The 18,167-nt window shown below is 53.9% G+C and overlaps 8 protein-coding genes across 8 annotated transcripts; 2 read left to right on the forward strand and 6 right to left on the reverse strand.

The window, feature by feature from the left end:
- Window positions 1-32: 32 nt before the first annotated feature.
- Window positions 33-843, reverse strand: BO70DRAFT_111477 (putative adhesin). Its single transcript, XM_025537881.1, has one exon. The coding sequence runs from the start codon at window positions 705-707 to the stop codon at window positions 339-341; it is 369 nt and encodes a 122-aa protein (XP_025396873.1). The 5' UTR covers window positions 708-843; the 3' UTR covers window positions 33-338.
- A 991-nt stretch (window positions 844-1,834) lies between these two features.
- Window positions 1,835-3,466, reverse strand: BO70DRAFT_364618 (ATP-dependent (S)-NAD(P)H-hydrate dehydratase). The gene is made up of 6 exons (XM_025543851.1): window positions 3,245-3,466; window positions 3,155-3,194; window positions 3,051-3,097; window positions 2,979-2,989; window positions 2,878-2,910; window positions 1,835-2,798 (listed from the first exon to the last, which is right to left on the reverse strand). The coding sequence occupies exons 1-6, from the start codon at window positions 3,333-3,335 to the stop codon at window positions 1,920-1,922; spliced, it is 1,101 nt and encodes a 366-aa protein (XP_025396874.1). The 5' UTR covers window positions 3,336-3,466; the 3' UTR covers window positions 1,835-1,919.
- Window positions 3,467-3,585: 119 nt separating this feature from the next.
- On the reverse strand, window positions 3,586-5,338 carry BO70DRAFT_381651 (uncharacterized protein). Its single transcript, XM_025545480.1, has 2 exons — window positions 5,070-5,338; window positions 3,586-5,016 (listed from the first exon to the last, which is right to left on the reverse strand). The coding sequence occupies exons 1-2, from the start codon at window positions 5,073-5,075 to the stop codon at window positions 3,994-3,996; spliced, it is 1,029 nt and encodes a 342-aa protein (XP_025396875.1). The 5' UTR covers window positions 5,076-5,338; the 3' UTR covers window positions 3,586-3,993.
- Window positions 5,339-5,585: 247 nt separating this feature from the next.
- Window positions 5,586-6,500, forward strand: aspf8 (ribosomal protein P2). The gene is made up of 3 exons (XM_025540464.1): window positions 5,586-5,651; window positions 5,739-5,904; window positions 5,975-6,500. The coding sequence occupies exons 2-3, from the start codon at window positions 5,746-5,748 to the stop codon at window positions 6,140-6,142; spliced, it is 327 nt and encodes a 108-aa protein (XP_025396876.1). The 5' UTR covers window positions 5,586-5,651; window positions 5,739-5,745; the 3' UTR covers window positions 6,143-6,500.
- Window positions 6,501-6,773: 273 nt separating this feature from the next.
- Window positions 6,774-8,307, forward strand: BO70DRAFT_381653 (40S ribosomal protein uS19). Its single transcript, XM_025545481.1, has 5 exons — window positions 6,774-6,861; window positions 6,945-6,963; window positions 7,247-7,304; window positions 7,512-7,808; window positions 7,884-8,307. Exons 1-5 carry the CDS (start codon window positions 6,844-6,846, stop codon window positions 7,951-7,953), a joined length of 462 nt encoding a protein of 153 aa, XP_025396877.1. The 5' UTR covers window positions 6,774-6,843; the 3' UTR covers window positions 7,954-8,307.
- BO70DRAFT_413342 (S-adenosylmethionine-dependent methyltransferase) lies at window positions 8,104-10,225 on the reverse strand (the record flags this gene model as incomplete). Its single annotated transcript, XM_025547324.1, has 4 exons — window positions 8,104-9,052; window positions 9,166-9,485; window positions 9,565-9,864; window positions 9,986-10,225. The coding sequence occupies 4 exons, from the start codon at window positions 10,223-10,225 to the stop codon at window positions 8,503-8,505; spliced, it is 1,410 nt and encodes a 469-aa protein (XP_025396878.1). The 3' UTR covers window positions 8,104-8,502.
- A 496-nt stretch (window positions 10,226-10,721) lies between these two features.
- Window positions 10,722-12,174, reverse strand: BO70DRAFT_341766 (uncharacterized protein; the record flags this gene model as incomplete). Its single annotated transcript, XM_025541344.1, has 3 exons — window positions 10,722-11,377; window positions 11,439-11,780; window positions 11,881-12,174. The coding sequence occupies 3 exons, from the start codon at window positions 12,172-12,174 to the stop codon at window positions 11,045-11,047; spliced, it is 969 nt and encodes a 322-aa protein (XP_025396879.1). The 3' UTR covers window positions 10,722-11,044.
- An 876-nt stretch (window positions 12,175-13,050) lies between these two features.
- Window positions 13,051-17,504, reverse strand: BO70DRAFT_431471 (carbamoyl-phosphate synthase (glutamine-hydrolyzing) CPA2). The gene is made up of 3 exons (XM_025548245.1): window positions 16,847-17,504; window positions 13,618-16,667; window positions 13,051-13,556 (listed from the first exon to the last, which is right to left on the reverse strand). The coding sequence occupies exons 1-3, from the start codon at window positions 17,205-17,207 to the stop codon at window positions 13,449-13,451; spliced, it is 3,519 nt and encodes a 1,172-aa protein (XP_025396880.1). The 5' UTR covers window positions 17,208-17,504; the 3' UTR covers window positions 13,051-13,448.
- Window positions 17,505-18,167: the final 663 nt, after the last annotated feature.

The following is an 18,167-nucleotide window of genomic DNA, read 5'->3' on the forward strand; positions in this document are numbered from 1 at the left end:
TCCGTCAAGAGTTGTAGGATCGTAAAGATACTCTCCCGATACATAACCACACAACTATATAACTACCCATTGCCCTACCCTACTCTCCAGCTCTCTTCCACCACCACCACCCCGATTACCCCGATACTACACAATCACAACCATCAATCAACACGCGCCACCCAACACCCCCCTAAACCTCCGTCCCCAGTCATAGCCACCATTATCATCACCACAAGTCCACAACTCACAACTCACAATCCCTCCTTCCCCATGCACCCCCCTCCTCTCATCTTCTCATATCATCCTCATCCTCTCATCCTCTCATTTCCCCAATTTCTCTCCAGTCCTCCAGTCCCTCAAACAGCACACCCATTATAAATCGGCACCTCCGCACAAAGCTGCGGACTGGCACCATACGGATTATCACACAGCGTATTACACTGGGTGGACTCAGGCGTGAACACCAGGAACTGGTACCCGGGGACATTGAGCCGGAACTGCTTGTTGATGTCGTTGTTGTTGGGCGAGGCCTTGTAGCCGGCGCGGCAGGCGCAGTGGAACCGGGTCCCCGTGTTGATGCAGGAGGTGGTCACGTCGCAGTGGTTTTCGCCGGAGAGCGGGTTGCAGGTTCCGCATGTGGCGGGGGGTGGGGCGGGGTTTGCGGTCGTTAGGGTTAGGAGGGTGGTGGTGGTGGTGAGGGTGGTGAGGAAGGTGAGGAGATGCATTTTTGTTGGTGGTGGTTGGTTGGTTGGTTGGTTGATTTGTGGTGTTGGTGTTGGTGTTGATATTGTGTGTGAGTGTGAGTGTGAGTGTGAGTGTGAGTGTGAGTGAGTGGATGGGATGGAGGACTACCTGGGGGATTGGGGGTGGTTATATACCTTTTCCCCGGGGGATTCGGGGAGGTATCTATCATGGGAATTGAAGAGATGGGGTAATGGGGTAGAGTTGAGAAAGTTCAGGGTCGGTCAGAGAGAGTTTCCCTCGTATAGAGCGTCCTCAACCCGGCTCGATCGTCGGGATACGACCGACACCTGTCAATGGATGCTGAGACTCTGAGGGGCAAGATGAACGGGGAAGGGTAGTAAGGCCATCATCCATCATCGATCCAGCCATCACGAGGCGGACCACTGGGGATAGAGTAACGGTTCTGCTGAAACATGTTTCTCCGGATTGGGCAATGTAGCTTTTGACGTCCGGGAGTATATCTCGAATACGAGCTCTGCCACACGGGGCAGACGGGGAGCGGAGTTTCTGTGACATGGTTGATCGGCGATCAGGGTCCTGGATGGGGTGGATGTGTCTGTCAGCAGTGACTATGACTTGATCTGGGGTTGGGATATACTTCTCCAGAGCAGGGGAGACTGCCTGCAGCTAGGGTCCTGCTACTACTTCTTGGTCGTGTATGCTCTCATTTCCCGTATGGAGTAGCCTGACAGCGTCCGCCATGGGTGTTTCTGGGATCGACGCAGATGTACGCGTAGATTGCTTGCACGGGTTGACAAGCGTTGGGCTTAATTTCTTGGATGAGAGGGACTATAATGTCTCAGTTATGTTGAGGTTCTCACCAAAAGCTCAGCAAAGCAACATTGGAATCGAAGGAGTGATCCCTCCCGGGCGTTGGGATCCCAGAGAGCCGTCAGATGACGTCTGATAGCTTGTCCGTTTTTGACTTTCTAGTGTCAATGCTCTCTCGAGTCTTTGCTGACAGGATCTGCAGCAGGTACACACGCGGAGTTGCATCCAAAGTAGGAAGAAGAACGAAGTAAGGTTGACGCGCCCGAGTATCCAGACAAAGAACTTAACGCCCACGGGCCAATCAGCGCAGGGACCATTTACACATCGAAAGTAAGCCTAAAAATAAAACAAGCTTCCATAGTTTTAAGACATGGGCTAGCCATGGACCTAGATATTCACCGAATCCGAGTCCCCTCCCCTCTCTATAGACGCATCTTGGACGCTTCCGGCTCCCCAATCAGCTTCAGGAAACTCTCATGAACCTCATCGGTGAGGTCACTGGCCTGCATGCTCCGCCCCTTGGCCAGAAACGCCCGCCGAGAGCACTCTCTCGTGATACTGCTGCCGGCAAATGCCGCCAGGAGCAAGGTCGTCACGGGCGACATCCTCTGGTTCTCAGATTCCAGCTCCGCCTGAACCTCCTGCTTGGTCTGCGCCTCCTTCTCGTTGTCCCTCTCCCCGGAATCCCACAGCCCGTTATGGTACGCCGCGCGCCAGGCCATGAATGTGCCCAATGACCCGGTGAGCGTGTCGCCTTGTCCTCCACTACGCTTCAGCCCGCCCTGGATATCGGAAACGATACTGGTGACCCCGTTGGAGATGATATCGTGAGGACCCTTCTGGATGATCGTCACGCCGCCGAGCGCCTTGGAAAGCTGTTCGCAGGCTCTCGTCGCCTCGCCGCCATCGCCGTCGGACTTCGACCCAACCTGGGCTTGGCTGGGGACGTCGATACCCAGGGCCTTCGCCAGACGACTGAACTCATTCACGTTTGGGGTCAAAATACACTCCTTGTACCCCTTGACTAGCTCCGGGTCCTCCGTGACGAGGAGCAGACCGTCCGCATCCAACACAAATGGGATCGACTGGGACCGCGCTTCCTTCATCACCTCCGTCACCACCTTCAGCGTGACTCCGTCCCGACCCAGACCCGGCCCGATCACCAGACAATGCAAGCGGGAAAGCATGGCGATGATAGGGCTGGCGAGAGACGGGGCGTCAATGGATTTGGGGTCTTTCACACTGTCGCTGCTTGGCAGTAGCGGGTGAACCATCAGGTTCGGCGAGTATGTTTTAATCACCTATAGATCGTCAATAAACTCCAGCCTCTCCAGCCCATCCAGCCCCAGATCAGAAGTAGATGGAGATCGCAAGACATACCACTCCCGCCGACTTCTCACAGATAACATGACTCTGCAACTCGTCAGAAAAGTCATAGTCGTGAGTTTTAGGTTTCACTTTTCCCCCCCCCGCAAACATACCATATCACATCCTGCAATTTCCGGTCAGTCGACGGATAATTTAAGTTCGTGCGTGCAGAGCGGGTTACCTACCTAGTCTCGCGGATGCCATTGAGGAGAAGTACGGGGCTCCTGTGTAACTGGGATCCTTTCAGCTCGTTGCGCTGATGAACTGGGTGGGAGTGGGAAAAACGAACTCGGCGCATCCTCCGATGACTGCGACGCGTCCGTGTTGTCCTTTTGATGGTTAGGAGATGACTTCCTCCTGGGGGTAGAGTAATGCATACCTTTGTGGAATTTCTCGAGCATGGGCGGCACCATGTTGCGCACTTTCTTCAAGAGGGCCTTGGACGAGGCGGATACATGATGGGCCTCCATGTTGTTGGGAAGAGAGCAATGAACCAGGGACTAAAAAAAGAGAGAAATGAGGAAAGACATCGACTTCTGAAGAGGGGATTGTGCTGAACTGTCGAGCAGTTGTTGAAGAGGGGAGCTGGAGTGAGAAAGAGAGGAGAGAAAGAGGAGTGATGTCACCGCCTACGGGTGGGGCGGAAGGGGGCCGCGATAACAATTAAGCAATTAAGCATGGCGGCCATTACCAGCTATGACGATGATGGGCTGCTCCATTCAGGGAATGCGTTGATTCAATCTCACACAAAGCTAGCTAGCAATGTACTAACAACAGTAATAACAAGAGAACAGTGACGCCCGCTGCTATGTTACTCAGGGGGATGTGCGGGTGTATAAATATGTGAATGAAAAGAAAGAGACTCGCCCACCATCTATCGACACCTTGACGCTCGCTGCTGATGCTCTTGGGGAAATGGGAAAAAACACATATATGAATAAACAAACACAAAGAAGAAGACTTGCAACGTCTGATGTAACGCACCCTCGGGGTATTCCTCGCTGATGCTCCATTCCAAAAAAACAAAGGGAAAAAATCAAGCAAATGCTCAAGCCAGTCAATCTGCCATGGTAGGTCGGGGAAATGTTGATTAGATCGGCCGTTGAGTGATGGTGATGGGCAACCTCATTATCGTCGCGAGGACAGTTCAGCGAGCCTCTTGCGGCGTTCCATCTTTTCCTGTTTGGCCTTCTCCTCTGCCTTCCATTCTTCCTCGTCTTCCCGTCTCGCCACGGCCAATGCATCCGCTTCCTCCCTCTCCATGGCATCCAGGCCGGCTTCCATATCCGAAGATTCCGAGTAATAGTCGTCGTAGTCATCTGCATATTCGCCTTCGTCTTCTTCATCGGTTCCGAGGTACTCGTCCATCCGAGACCGTCTGTTGGCCCGAGACTGTGCGTGTCGGTCACCAGGGTTCTTTCGAGCCGGCAGCCCGGAAGTTCCACGGTACTCGCTCTGTCCCGAAGATGGCGTTGGTCTCGCAGTGCCCTTGTAGGAGGGCACCTCGGGGTCTCGTTTCTTCGCAGGTTTGCTGTCTCCGGATCTGACGTTCGCGGTTGCGCCAGGGGCAGTTCCAGGTTTCTTCCCCGACCGGGCATCCTTCTCCTTGGTCTGTGCTTCGATCGCACGTTTCTTGCGTTCCACCTTGCTGATCTTTTCTTTCGGAGCAGCCTGGTGTTTGAACATACCCACTGTGGTGGGGGCTTTCTCCTGGGCTGCCTTGGCCCGCGCTATGATATCCGCGTAAGAGCCTTTAGGGGGGGCCTTGGAAGAAGACATGGGGGGTGCCTTCTGAGGAGTTGACGAACGACTCTTGATTGCAGTCGTCGCAGTGGGTCTGGAAGGCACATTTGAACGGGGTTTCGTGGCCGTGGGCACATATCTTGACGTGGTGGTGGTGGTGGTAGTTGTCCTGGCAGGCGCTGCAGGTGCAGGTCTTGCCGCAGGACGGGTTAACGGTTCCTCAGCTTTGCGCTTTGTTCCTGTGGCAAGAGGTTTGCGCTCGGTAGCGACATCTCGAGAAACGGGGATCGGCCTGCGAACCTCTGCCTTCGCAGTCGAGGAGGATACAGGAGGCGACGGAGCGACGGAGGTGGGTGGCAAGCGAGAGGGTTTGCCCGTCTCGATGGACGAAAGAACGGAATCGAGAAACTATCAGACGATTAGCCCGGCCATCTCGCCGCGGGGAAACATGGAGTCCTTACACTCATTGTGATGCCCAGCGAGCCAGGAAAACTCAGGGGGGGGCGATCAAATAGGCGTAGTAATGAAAGGGGGAGGGGGTAGATTCACCGTCGGTGGTTCGTATGACGGGGTAACTTCATGACTTCGTTGCGGAACGACTAAAAATGGAGATCCCAAGCTAGGAGCGAAGCCGAAAATCACGTCCGAGAGCCAGACATCCGGCACGACGTGAAGGGAGCACGCAACCAAGACAGGCGAAGCAGGCGCAGGATCGAACGAGGTCGTCTGGATAAGGCCGGCGGGCAAAAACCACGCAGGAAGTCGCCATCCTGTCTTCTAGAAGCAGCGAGCCCACGTGACCGGGGCCCAAGGCATGCGAGGCGCCGCATGCGCCACGCCCGCTCGCTTAGCCGGAATTAGCACGATCCCGCTCCAGCCACACCCACCAGCCGCACCGCACTTTTCTCGCTTTTTTGCGCCGGCCGCTTCGACTTTCTTCCCTCTCTCCGTCCATCACATCGCTAACCCCCAGCGAACTCGACGTCTCAGTCTCCGCCCAACTTCGCGGTTAAATCGATTGATTCTCGTGTTCATCACAAACTGTATGTGTTTCCCTCACCAGGTCTCTCATTGTCACGTCGCATCTGGCGGCATTCTCCACGAATCGCTTCTAACCCCGTTCTCTGCAGATTCAAAATGAAGCACCTCGCGGCCTACCTTCTCCTGTCCCTCGCTGGCAACGCCAGCCCCTCCGCTGAGGACATCAAGTCCGTCCTCTCCTCCGTCGGTATCGATGCCGACCAGGAGCGCCTCGAGAAGCTCATTGCTGAGCTCCAGGGCAAGGACATCCAGGAGGTCAGTTAGACCCTGCGAAAAAAAATTATAATTTCACACTCGGACTCAAACACTAACATTTCTTCTACAGCTGATCGCTGAGGGTTCCACCAAGCTCGCTTCCGTCCCCTCCGCCGGTGCCGGTGCCGCTGCTGCCCCCGCTGCCGGTGGTGCTGCCGCCGCCGAGGCTCCCGCTGAGGAGAAGGAGGAGGAGAAGGAGGAGTCCGATGACGACATGGGATTCGGTCTGTTCGACTAAGCGTATCGTCTCCGCTGAACATCGAGAAAAACGTAACAGTTCGTGGGGGGAGAATCTGGCGGTTACTTTCAGTCTTGGGAGGAAAATTGCCCAATATTGGTCCAGGCAGATCGGTGTACTTCCGGCTGGTCTGATGCAGTTACGAGTTATGCATACGTGAGCTGGAAAGAGCTTATAGCCAATGCAGATTCTCTGACCTCGAGTGAATTGTTTTGAAGTGATGCGTAGTTGTAGTAGCCTGGACGTTGAATGCCTGGTTTTCCGCGTAATTTGGTCCATCTACATGTACATACTGTACTCCGTACTACAGAGGTGAAACGGCGATAGACCCATAATTTACCACAGTAGTTGCAATCACCACATTCAAGATCCAAAGATGGAATCATCCACCCACCAATCAAGCATCATCCAACCCGCCGCAACAGTCCAACCAGACGTCCAAAGACTGGAATTACCCCAAAGTTCCTTAGGGCAGCTGGACCTGCGGCCCTAGGCGGCGGTTCCCGTTCGGGCCTAGCGCGGGTAGGGTCGCAACCCTAGGCTAGTCGCTTAGACGAGGCTCCAGCCCACCTCCCAACCCAGCGCAGAGGCACAAGAGACGCCCGACGAACGTTCATCCGCGACCACGACACGACAACCCATCGTCCTTTCGCTTTTCGAGTCCCAGTCGGAAAGCGACCTTGAGAGGAACACCCGAAAAAATGGCTGACGAGCACTACGTGAGTTTGTCCGATATCAGATATCCGTCCTACCTGGAAGGGGGGAAAGGCTTGAACTTGGAATTAACGTTGTTTTCCTGCAGAACGCCGAGGAGGCTGCCGGTACGTTATATCACTTTGAATGAACCACCCACACCCTACCCTATCCTACCCCTATATAACGCCTGGGCTCGAGACAAGTTGTGGAAAATGATGGCTTGGGTGGAAATATTGCGATGGGCTGGATATGTTTTTTTTTTTTCGATGCGACTTTCGGATGGATGAAAATTTGGGAGGGAACCACAAACGGCCGGACTTTTGTCGATTCCTCTTGTCTTTGATACACCACGCAACCACGAAACCAGACATACCAGACAGACAGACACTGACGTATATTCGCGAACAGAGTTGAAGAAGAAGAGACAGTTCCGCAAGTTCACCTACCGCGGTATTGACCTCGACCAGTACGTTTTCTCTCTCTCATACTCTCCTGCACACCTGCACACATACATTCCGACCTCGACTCCGAACGAGCGATACTTGCATTGTCATGACGGATACGGATGTCTGCGGAATCCTCGTGAGAGTCGAGGTGATGGAACAGATGGATAGCGACACGATCTTGATGGAAACGATGATGATGATGGAATCTGACGGATATGACAACACAGGCTCCTCGACCTCTCCTCCGAGCAGCTCCGTGATGTTGTTCACGCCCGCGCCCGCAGACGCTTCAACCGCGGTCTGAAGCGCAAGCCCATGGGTCTCATCAAGAAGCTCCGCAAGGCCAAGCAGGAGGCCAAGCCCAACGAGAAGCCCGACCTCGTCAAGACCCACCTCCGTGACATGATCGTTGTCCCCGAGATGATCGGCAGCGTCATCGGCATCTACTCCGGTAAGGAGTTCAACCAGATCGAAGTCAAGCCCGAGATGGTTGGCCACTACCTTGGAGAATTCTCCATCTCATAGTACGTCCCCCTCCTCTGTTCTCTCATCTATGTTAGACGTTTGAACCGAAAGAAACGAATCTAACAACCCCCCAGCAAGCCCGTCAAGCACGGTCGTCCCGGTATCGGTGCCACCCACTCTTCCCGTTTCATCCCCCTCAAGTAAAGAAGAAAAGCTTTATTGGAGTGTCGTGTGGAGGATCGGGCGTACGGGAAGGAACTACGAAAAAATGGATGGATACCCTGTGCATTTCTTTGGGTTCATCTACTTGTATGTCAAGTGCGGGTCAGCTGTTTGCATCTCAATATAAAGAAGGTCTTGTCGGCATGAGAACGAAACCCAAAAAAAAGCCGGATCCTAAAAAAAAACCCAACGTTTCCCCCCTCTCAGACCCAAGGGAGGGGGGGGACGAGACTTTTACTGTTCCTGTGTGTTGTCGATTAGCTTATAGGGACTGATGGGAGTCTAAATTTTAACGATTTCACTTTTCACGGGTTGCGATGAGTAGATCGATCGGGGTCTCGCTGACGTGACGTGACGTGACGTATATCCAGCATCCCTTACTACCCCGTATATGCTATCTATATGCCCTCCCCCCTCCCCAAGCCCCTCCGGTATATAATATGTACTATGCATAAACAATATACCCCGTACTCCATCCCACCCAATCCAATCCATCTATCTCTCTCCAGATTCCAATACCAATCTACCTAACTAACCCTCCCTCTCCAAAACCTCATCCACCAACCTCCCCACCTTCCCCCACTCCCTCTTGACCTCCGCCCCCATCGCCCTCGGATCCAACCCCCCCGCCAAAAACTCCCCATGCACCTGCCCAAACGCCTCCCTCACCAGCCCTTTAAACCCAGGCACCGTACACGCCCTCTCCTCACCCGCCACCAATTCACCCAAGACCGCCCAAATAATCAAACCAAGATTGACCTCGAATTTCTCCAACGCCACCTCCTCTTCATCGTCATCAGAAGAAGAGCGATGACTAACATCCACGCCTTGCGAGAGCAGAATGGCCAACTTGGATAACGACCAGGCGTGGAGCTGGCGGATGGGGTGGTGGGGGGCGTAGACGACGGGGTCGATGCGGGTGTAGCGGATGGTGGCGTGCGCGAAGGCGGTTTTGAATTTCCCTTGGGTGAGGAGGGAGACGATGAGTTCGTCGCGGAGGGAGACGGAGGGTTGCGTGGTGATTGGGGTGGGGGGGAAGTGTGCTGGAGGTGGGATAGGGCGGTGGTGAGGGTGGTGGTTGCTTCGGGTGGGGAGAGGGAGGGGGATGTGGCGGCGTTGAGTTGCGTGTAGGCTTTGTGGATGGCGGGGGGGAGGTTCCAGGTTGCTGCCTCGGATCCTGATGATGCCGAGGACTTTGTTGTTGCCGCTGTCTCTGATGATGTCGGTGCTGATGATGATTCTGTCTGACATCTCTCGCACCGACAATCAAAATAATATCTCCCGCGCAACTCAGTCCGACGCACAGAGTACGGATTGGTAGCATCAACATAGGAGATAAAGATCTGATCGCCTTTCGCAATAGGACGTAGAGCTTTAACATAGAGCTCATCTCCTTCAAACCCGACAACCGCATTCGCAGTACAGCTATGATTAATCAACGCAGCATAAGGGTGTAGATAAACGCCAATACGATCATAAACAGCATTGGTGAGATTGAAGGAATTCAGGTCAAGCTGTGCGAGCATCAACACATCAATATCCCTGCTGTAGACAACAAACCCCTACTGTGGAGGTGAGAATGAGATATCATACCTTGGCCCCAAAAGCCGAAATAAACTCCTCCTGCATCTCCGTGCCAGCGTAGGTCTTGACAGCCTTCGAGCAGAGGGCAATCCGCTGCCACTGGGCCTCATTCTCGTCCCGGATATCTTTGATATGCGTCTCCAGTTCAAGGAATAATTTCATCTCCTCGGTGCCGTACTTCTTCCGCCCGTTGCGCAGAACCATCCGCAGCACGGCTCGTGCGTTGATGGGCAGAATCCGCGGCTGGAGTTGCTGGTAGATGCCGCATTCGAGAGAATGCGCGAATTTCCAGTCTTTGGATTGGCAGGTCTGCAGGCTATAATTAGCAGATTTCTTTTTTTTTTTTTTTTTTTTTTTGTTTCAGTTCTTTTAATAAAAAATAGTATGAAAAACTGAAGATGAAGAATTGAACAGACAGAAATACACCCACCTTATCGCAATACTTCACGACATGACACCCTCTACACGCCTTGAGTGTGTTCTCGTAACTGCCCAGGTGTCGCTTTCCGAGGCATCCAGAACAGGTGTCCTCGAGACGCGGTTTGTCCAGGACTGCTACAAAGGGCGTGGAGATGTGCAGCACTGTTTCGCCGATTGCAAGATCCGTTGAGGCGAAGAGACCCCTTCCGAGCCCGTCTGAGGCGGGGGCGGGGGTGGTTTTAGAAGACATCAGTTGAGGGAGTTGGATGGTGTCCGTGTCTTTGGTTCAAGCGGTGGTTGATGATGTGACTACTCCGTACGCATAGTCTGGAACTAAATAGATGTTGCTATACAAAACCGAACCGGATTGGTCTGGCGAGGGCCCGGAGCGGAGAAACAATGATCCTGTCAGATATAGATAGCACAGGATCTTGTTACGGGAGTTCCAGGGACCTTCATTGGGTTCAGCCATTTCAGGAAAGAAACTATTTAAGGAAACTCATGCCTTGTCCTCGTTAAAGCTACAGGCCTCTCGCAGTTTTCAATCGATCTCAACTTGCTACGCTTTCCTTTCCCGGCCTCGTGCACAAATTGTGTTCAGTGCTCTGTGTCTCAATGGCCCAACTTCATACCTTGGAACGGTCGGCACGTGTCCTCGGTTAACCTATTCTTTGGGTATGTGAAAGAAAAGCTAGGAGCTCTGGGACATTGTAGAGAGAAAAAAAAAAAAAAAAAAAAAAAAAAAAGGGGAATTGGTCATTAATCGCAGCTCATCCCAGTGAAGCCTCACTCAGGCCGAGCCAGTTCAGAAGGGCTGGCAAGCTGGTTCAGGGCCGAATTACCATATCACCAATCGGGTTGATTTCAGTATAACAGGGATTAAACGGCGTGAAGATCAAGCGATTCAATCGGTATCTCAGCCACCCACACTGGGAATTCTGAAAAAGATGATCATGATCATAATGGCTTTCGATCCGATTCAGGTCCGATTGCGTTCTGTGACGCACTTGACCTGGAGCAGAGGCACAATGACTGTGGCGAGTTGGGGTATTGCATAGCAATGCTAACCTCAATTCCCACAGGCCTTGCGTCTCACTGTGCGAGACTTGTCTTCGTGCTCGTACTGCCGCTTCACCGTCCTTTTCACAACGTCAGCACCGTCTTTGAAACGCAAGGCATTGTGACAGTGTCGGTGTCCCGGGAGTAATAGATCGGCCACAAGACGCGGTCGAAAAGTGTCAAAGGGTTTGAAAGGGATCATTTTCCGCGTGATGGTCGGCCAGTTCGTATAGGCCGTAGCAGCTTTCGGGTTTTCAATGGCTTCCAGAAGCTCGGAGGTAAATTGAGCCTCGTAAAGATAGATAAACTCGCAGTCTGGCCACTTCGCCACAAGAAAACGCGACTCTATCTAAAGTTTAAGCTGTGGAATCCCACTGAAGATATTCCAGCTAACAGAGACGTACCGTATGCGTTGCTTGCTTTTTGATTGTGAGGCACCGCTCCTGCAGTTGGGCAATAGACAACAAGATACAAACGAAGTGTGGGTCCTCCTCCCAATTAGCTGGGGTTATTTGTGCCAGCCGTCTTTGATGGAGACGCCCGACGGGGGCTTTATTGCCACTTCCAGGATGGCTTTGAGCCTGGAATTTATCTTTCCGGCCGTAAGTGGCGGAGGTGTAGTCAAAGTAGCCTATCAACGTTTGAAAAGCATCGTCAAGAGGTTGGTTGGCTTGTTTGCGACGACCAAACACGGCATAGCTTGGTCGATGAATCGCTTGGCCTGCGAAGTAGAATCTAGGTCCTTTCTTGTTGTTCATGAATACCGTTCGTCATCTTGCTTGAGCTAGTCACCCGTAGACCAACGGCATTGCCTACCAACGCTCTTCAAAGGGGCTTCCCTCATACTCCAGAATGCGGCACAGGGCAGAGAGCTTCACAAGGGGGGGCGGAGCTCTTTGCAAGTCGCTCGGGGTCCGATGGTGGCGGCGGTGGTATAGGAGTGGGTCTGTGGCCGAATTCAGTGTTTTGGGCTTCACACGTATCGTCAACATCTTGAGTGTTCTCCTTCGACTCAAGCGGTTCGAAGCGACATCCTGCCAGATCCAGATGACGGGAAGTCCAGAGCAATGGGTCCACAAGCAATTCTCGGTGATAGCGCATAGGATAGGCAAGTGGTTGGGGCTTCAAACCGGACTGCATTCCGAAGCGTAGATTTGTTGTGGTGGGTGGGATGCATCCATAAGAGCGCTTCCTGCCAAATCGGGATGTTGACCGCCTGAATCACATGACTCGGGGCTAAGACTAAAGACAGCCGCTCCACCGGTATCCACACCGGCTCCCCCCTCCCCCCCGCACTCCTGAGGTCAGATCCACGGACGAGAGAGATCCTTTGGCTGACAGTATGGCTAATGGTCAGCCGACTAGTTCGGACAATTGCTTCGCGCAAATGACTTGCGAGGCATTGGTAGCCAGATTAGCTGATCCGTTTAGGGAGCTGCAATCCAACAGGTATTGCTTGGTCTTTTTAATCACCTTCAAGCTCGACGCCATCGTGATAGATATACTATCAACATAGGGCAGAGTACTGCTTATAAATGCTACGCAGCACTATATATGCTTTCTTGATTTTGAGATCCCGGATGAATATCTCCAGGATTTTGAGTCAGATGCGCCTACTTGTTTCCTGCGTGTTAACTCAACACCGTGGTTTAAACTCGGCTCTAAAAGCGGCAGAGAGCAGGTGGTCATGAACCTGTGTGCTATCATGCACTGGACCCAGAGATGATCCCGCATATGCCATATAATAGTTGGTGATAGTAGTCTAAATCTTAACTATAATAAGGGTATTACCAAGAAGACCACAGCGTGGTCTAAGCACGGTGGCAGAATCTCAGATCATCATAATCCTTTTTTCGGACTGCGATGAGCGGCAACCCAACAGATCCTCTCCTCCAGGAAAGTGCAGCTTAACTATTGATCTTATCCATGCCCATCGCACATATCATTCTAGCCATAACAGAAGGAAAGTCCATACAGAACAAAACATAACTTGAAGTAGTTGAGATTGGATATAATCAACATGCTATACTACACACCACCTCGAATCAAAACAAGCCGTGACTTTTCGCTCACGCAAAAGCCGGCCTACAAAACTATGGACTGTGAAAAAGGTGGGGATGGGGGAAAGGTAACGGGAAAGAATCACCCACAAGGCCAAAAGAAACAAAGCAAAAGGGAAAAAAAACCACAGAGCGCGTGACCGTAATTCCTCATATCGCCTTTGCAAAGACGATCCACAAAAGCCCAAATGTCCGGGCTAAGCAAACGACATATCTATATCAACATGGAGCCCGTATCCGCTACGCCAAACACGGCGGCTTTTCGGTGCCTGGAAAGATGAACCAATACACAACCGTAATTATATGTATGAAATCAAACTTTTGTCCTTTTTTTTTTGTTCGGTAAACACTCGTTTACAGCAGCTTGCCGCCGGTGAAGTTGGACCAGGTGCGGACCTCCGCGGGGATGCCTTCCGCACGGGGCAGCTTCTGGTTCATGGCCTGGGCGAAGAGCAGAGCAGTCTGCACGAGGGACAGTTAGCATCAAATAATAGCATCGATCAGGGAAATGTTTCCACCATACCTTAGTCTCCATGAAGAGGGGCACGCCGAAGTCGACGGCGTTACGTCTCATGACGTAGTCCTCGTCAAGAAGGGTCTTGCCGCGGGTCTTGGCAAGGTTGAAGGTACCGCGGACATTGTACTTCTCGAAGACACCACGGAGAGCACGCTTGTCCTCCTTGGGGAACTCAATCACCTGCACGGAAACGTTGGCAGCAGCCTCAAGGTGCTCCTTGACAGCGGGGCTGGCAGCGAAGAACTTGAAGTCCAGGGGCTTGAGGTACTCAACAATCTGGGCCAGAGCAGGGTTGGTGATATCACCACCAAGCAGGATACCCTCACCAGGCTCGGGACAACGGAAGTTCATGGTGGACTGCATGGAGGCCCAGTAGGCCTCGACCACGTCCTTGCCGAAGCAGGCAATCTCACCAGTACTGGCCATCTCGACACCGAGGAAAGGATCGGCACCAGCAAGACGGGTCCAGCTGAACTGGGGAACCTTGGTGGCGAGGTAGTCGCGCTTGACGCTCATGAGGTCCACGGACTCGGGAACGTCACGTCCGACAAGGGCCTTGGTGGCAACGTCAATGAAGTTGGTTCCCAGGACCTTGGAAACGAAGGGGAAGGAGCGGGAGGCACGGAGGTTGCACTCAATGACCTTCAGCTCGGGCTGGGCACCCTCGACATCGGCCTTGATGATCTGCATGTTGAAGGGGCCAGTGATGTTCCAAGCCTTGGCAACCTTCTCAGCAATCTCCTTGACGCGACCCATGACAGCCTCCTCCAGGGAGGCAGGGGGGAGAACCAGAGTGGCGTCACCAGAGTGCACACCAGCAGGCTCGACGTGCTCAGAGATGGCGTGCAGCAGAAGCTTGCCATTGGAAGCAACAGCATCAACGTCGATCTCCTGGGCACCCTCGATGAACTTGGTGATGACAACGGGGTGGTCGGGGGAGACGGCGCTGGCGTTGAGAAGCTTCTCCTTGAGCTCGTCGACGCTGTAGATCACGTTCATGGCAGCACCAGACAGGACGTAACTGGGGCGGACCAGGACGGGGTATCCAACGGCCTCAGCGAACTTCTCGGCCTCAGCGACGGAGGTGAGCTCCTTCCAGGCAGGCTGGTCAACACCGATGCTGTCCAGGATGGAGGAGAACTTGTGTCTGTCCTCAGCACGGTCAATGTCCTTGGGGTCGGTTCCAAGCACATGGGCGCCGCCAGTCTCCTGCAGACGGAGGGCAATGTTCTGGGGAAGCTGACCACCGACAGACACGACAACACCGCTGGCAGCCTCGAGCTCGTAGATATCCATGACACGCTCGTAGCTGAGCTCCTCGAAGTAGAGCTTGTCAGCAGTGTCGAAGTCAGTGGAGTAGGTCTCGGGGTTGTAGTTGATCATCACAGTCTTCTTGCCCATGCCGCGCAGGGAAAGAGTGGCGTTAACGGCACACCAGTCGAACTCGACAGAGCTACCGATACGGTACACACCGCTTCCCAGAATGATGACACCGTGGTCATCGAAGGAAACATCGTGGGAGGTGGCGTTGTACGTGGTGTACAGGTAGTTGGTGTCAGCGGGGAACTCGGCGGCGAGGGTGTCGATCTTCTTGACCCAAGGGCGGACGCCGAACGACTTACGGCGAGCGCGGACATCATCCTCGCTGGAGCCAACAAGGAGAGCGATCTGCTTGTCGGAGAAACCGAGCTTCTTGGCCTTCAGCAGGATCTCCTTCTGGAGACCGAAGAGGCTGCCGATGTCCTTGAGCTCGTGGTGGCAGTCCACAATGTTCTGGAGCTTGTAAAGGAACCACTTGTCGATCTTGGTCAACTCGTGGACCTTGTCCACAGAGTAGTTCTCGTGGAGCATGGCCTGGCCAACAGCCAACCAGCGGCGGTCGGTGGGGTTCTTCAGGACATCATCAAGGTTCTCGAACTTGTCACCCTGGAAACCAAGGAAGCTGGGGTCAACCTGACGGATAGCCTTCTGGAAGGACTCCTCGAAGGTACGGCCGATGGCCATGACCTCACCAACAGACTTCATGGCACTGCCAATGTCACGCTTGACGTGCTGGAACTTGCTCAGATCCCACCGGGGGATCTTGGTGACAATGTAGTCCAGACTGGGCTCGAAGTTGGCGGTGGTGGTCTTGGTGACAGCATTGGGAAGTTCGGGAAGGGTATGGCCCAGACCGATCTTCGCAGCAGTGTAGGCAAGAGGGTAACCAGTCGCCTTGGAGGCCAGAGCAGAGGAACGAGAGAGACGAGCGTTGACCTCAATAACACGGTAGTCAAGGCCATCGGGCTGCAGAGCGTACTGGACGTTACATTCACCGACGACACCCAAGTGACGGACGATCTTGATGGCAGCAGTACGGAGCATGTGGTACTCCTCGTCGGACAGGGTCTGACTGGGGGCAACAACGATACTGTCACCGGTGTGGATACCCAGAGGGTCGAAGTTCTCCATGTTGCAAACCGTGATGCAGTTGTTGGCGGCATCCCGGACAACTTCATACTCAACCTCCTTCCAGCCACGGAGAGACTTCTCGACCAGAATCTGAGGAGAGAGGGTCAAGGAACGAGAAGACAGGTTCTCCAGTTCCTCGGGGTTGGCAGCGAAGCCGGAACCCAAACCACCCAGAGCGTAGGCGGAGCGAACGATGATGGGGTATCCAACGGTCTCGGCAGCCTTCAGGGCCTCGTCGACGGTGCTGACGGCAATGGACTCGGCAATGGGGATGTTGATCTCGTTCAGAGCCTTGGAGAACAGATCACGATCTTCACTGGTCTCCAGGGTCTTGACGCTGGTTCCGAGAACCCGGACGCCGTAGCGCTCGAAGATACCCATACGGTTCATCTGCACACCCAGGTTCAGGGCGGTCTGACCACCGAAAGACAGGAAGATACCATCGGGTCTCTCGCGCTCAATGACATAAGTGACATACTCGGGGGTAACCGGCAGGTAGTACACTTCGTCAGCGAGCTTGTGATCGGTCTGGATGGTCGCAATGTTGGGGTTGATCAGGACGGACTGCACGCCGGCCTCCTTGAGGGCCTTCAGAGCCTGGGAGCCTGTAAGAGAGCATTGGAATTAGCAACTGTCCGAAAGCGCCTCGGAGATGGCTGTTTCCCAAGCCTTCGGGTTGCCTTTCCTCGGACCCCGATCAATTGATCGGGGCCCATCAGAAAATGGCGCAGAGGGTAGGTCTCTTGCAAAAGTCCAAGGCTAACGATTTGTTTCTTCGACTTACCAGAGTAATCAAACTCTCCGGCCTGTCCAATGCTCAGACCACCACTACCGATGACCAGGACCTTCTTGACATCGACCAGGTTGCCACCGGGCTTCACGATCCCGCTGGCGAGGTAGCTGTCGGCGGAGGGGGCGTTGGGGGACTCCGAGGCCAGGCGGCGGAGGGCACTAGAGAAGGAGCGCAGCTGCTGGGGGCACCATGGCGAGGGGGCCTTCTGCAATCTGAGACTCGAGGCCGCGGAGTGCGCCGTGGTCTGGGAGGAGAATGGGCGCAGAGCGAGGGCCGAACGACGAGACTCGGCCAGACACCGCTGACGCAAAAGGGCGGACGTAGCCTGCCCGCAACGAGCGGCGAGAACCATTGCGCGCTGCGCTGGTGTGAAGGAAAGGGGAGAGAAGAGTAAAGGGAGGAGGGTGGTTGGGATGAGTCAATTGAGAGGGAGAGTTACCCTCTACGGCGCGGAGAGGGAGGGAGGAGGATAGATATGGAGACTCTCTCCGCTTTTGGACCGGGACTGTGGGAATTTTTTTCCTTGACGGCCGTGGATCAAGAACCTTGAATACGTCCCGGTTTATGCCACACGCCCACGACACAGGGGAGGACTCAAGGGAGATGAATGTCCAGACGGACTTGTCAAGGAAGACGAGATGGGGTTAAGAGGATGGAGGAATAGCTAAGAGGAGAAGGGAGAGGAGTGGAAAGTACGAGGAAGCGGGCAGCACAAAAAGGTGCAGCGGAAAGCGGCGATGAGTCAAAGCGGCACTTTTTTTCCCTGGAGTAAAGCCCACCCAAAATGAAGATAGGCTGGCCGACCGACTCGACAGGATCCCCAAAGTTCCCAACCTTCAGGGCCGATAAGAGCTCCGGTGTGCGGAGCCCTTTTTTTTTTTTTTTTTTTTTTTTTTTTTTTTTTTTCGTCGTCGGATTCGCGGGTTCGCGGGTTTGCGGGTTCGCTGGGGCTTTTTTTTTCCCTGCGCGGCTTCTGGACCTCCCGAGTGCTCGCCCACCGCCCAGCCCGCCCGCCAATCCGACGCCGCGCTACACTACGGGCAGGCGCAGGGGCAGCGAGGGCCAGTCGCGACTAGAGCGAGCCTAAGGGCGACTAGCGGCAGTAGTGGCGGCGATGGAGCCCGCGGTTAGCAATACCGATCACTAATGTTGCAGATAATAGCGGGCTCCGTGATGGCCTCAATGGGCGCATGGCCATTCTCATAGGATAATCATTATTCAATCGTTATTAGACACCACCCCCTCCCCCGTCTGACTCAGGAGTCAAGACTGGATGAAGACTGGAGGGAAAAGGGACAGACCAAGGCGCTGC

This window comes from Aspergillus heteromorphus (assembly GCF_003184545.1).
Source record: "Aspergillus heteromorphus CBS 117.55 chromosome Unknown BO70scaffold_24, whole genome shotgun sequence".
In the NCBI taxonomy this organism is placed as follows: domain Eukaryota; kingdom Fungi; phylum Ascomycota; class Eurotiomycetes; order Eurotiales; family Aspergillaceae; genus Aspergillus; species Aspergillus heteromorphus.

Coding starts and splice junctions, on each gene's coding strand:
- BO70DRAFT_111477 (XM_025537881.1), bottom strand. CDS start 707: ATGCATCTCCTCACCTTCCTCACCACCCTCACCACCACCACCACCCTC.
- BO70DRAFT_364618 (XM_025543851.1), bottom strand. CDS start 3,335: ATGGAGGCCCATCATGTATCCGCCTCGTCCAAGGCCCTCTTGAAGAAA. Junction 3,195..3,244: donor GCTCGAGAAATTCCACAAAG/GTATGCATTACT, acceptor AACCATCAAAAG/GACAACACGGACGCGTCGCA. Junction 2,799..2,877: donor GTGAGAAGTCGGCGGGAGTG/GTATGTCTTGCG, acceptor GACGATCTATAG/GTGATTAAAACATACTCGCC.
- aspf8 (XM_025540464.1), top strand. CDS start 5,746: ATGAAGCACCTCGCGGCCTACCTTCTCCTGTCCCTCGCTGGCAACGCC. Junction 5,905..5,974: donor AGGGCAAGGACATCCAGGAG/GTCAGTTAGACC, acceptor TTTCTTCTACAG/CTGATCGCTGAGGGTTCCAC.
- BO70DRAFT_381653 (XM_025545481.1), top strand. Junction 7,305..7,511: donor CGCGGTATTGACCTCGACCA/GTACGTTTTCTC, acceptor ATGACAACACAG/GCTCCTCGACCTCTCCTCCG. Junction 7,809..7,883: donor GGAGAATTCTCCATCTCATA/GTACGTCCCCCT, acceptor ACAACCCCCCAG/CAAGCCCGTCAAGCACGGTC.
- BO70DRAFT_431471 (XM_025548245.1), bottom strand. CDS start 17,207: ATGGTTCTCGCCGCTCGTTGCGGGCAGGCTACGTCCGCCCTTTTGCGT. Junction 16,668..16,846: donor CGGAGAGTTTGATTACTCTG/GTAAGTCGAAGA, acceptor GCTCTCTTACAG/GCTCCCAGGCTCTGAAGGCC. Junction 13,557..13,617: donor CCCTCTTCATGGAGACTAAG/GTATGGTGGAAA, acceptor TCCCTCGTGCAG/ACTGCTCTGCTCTTCGCCCA.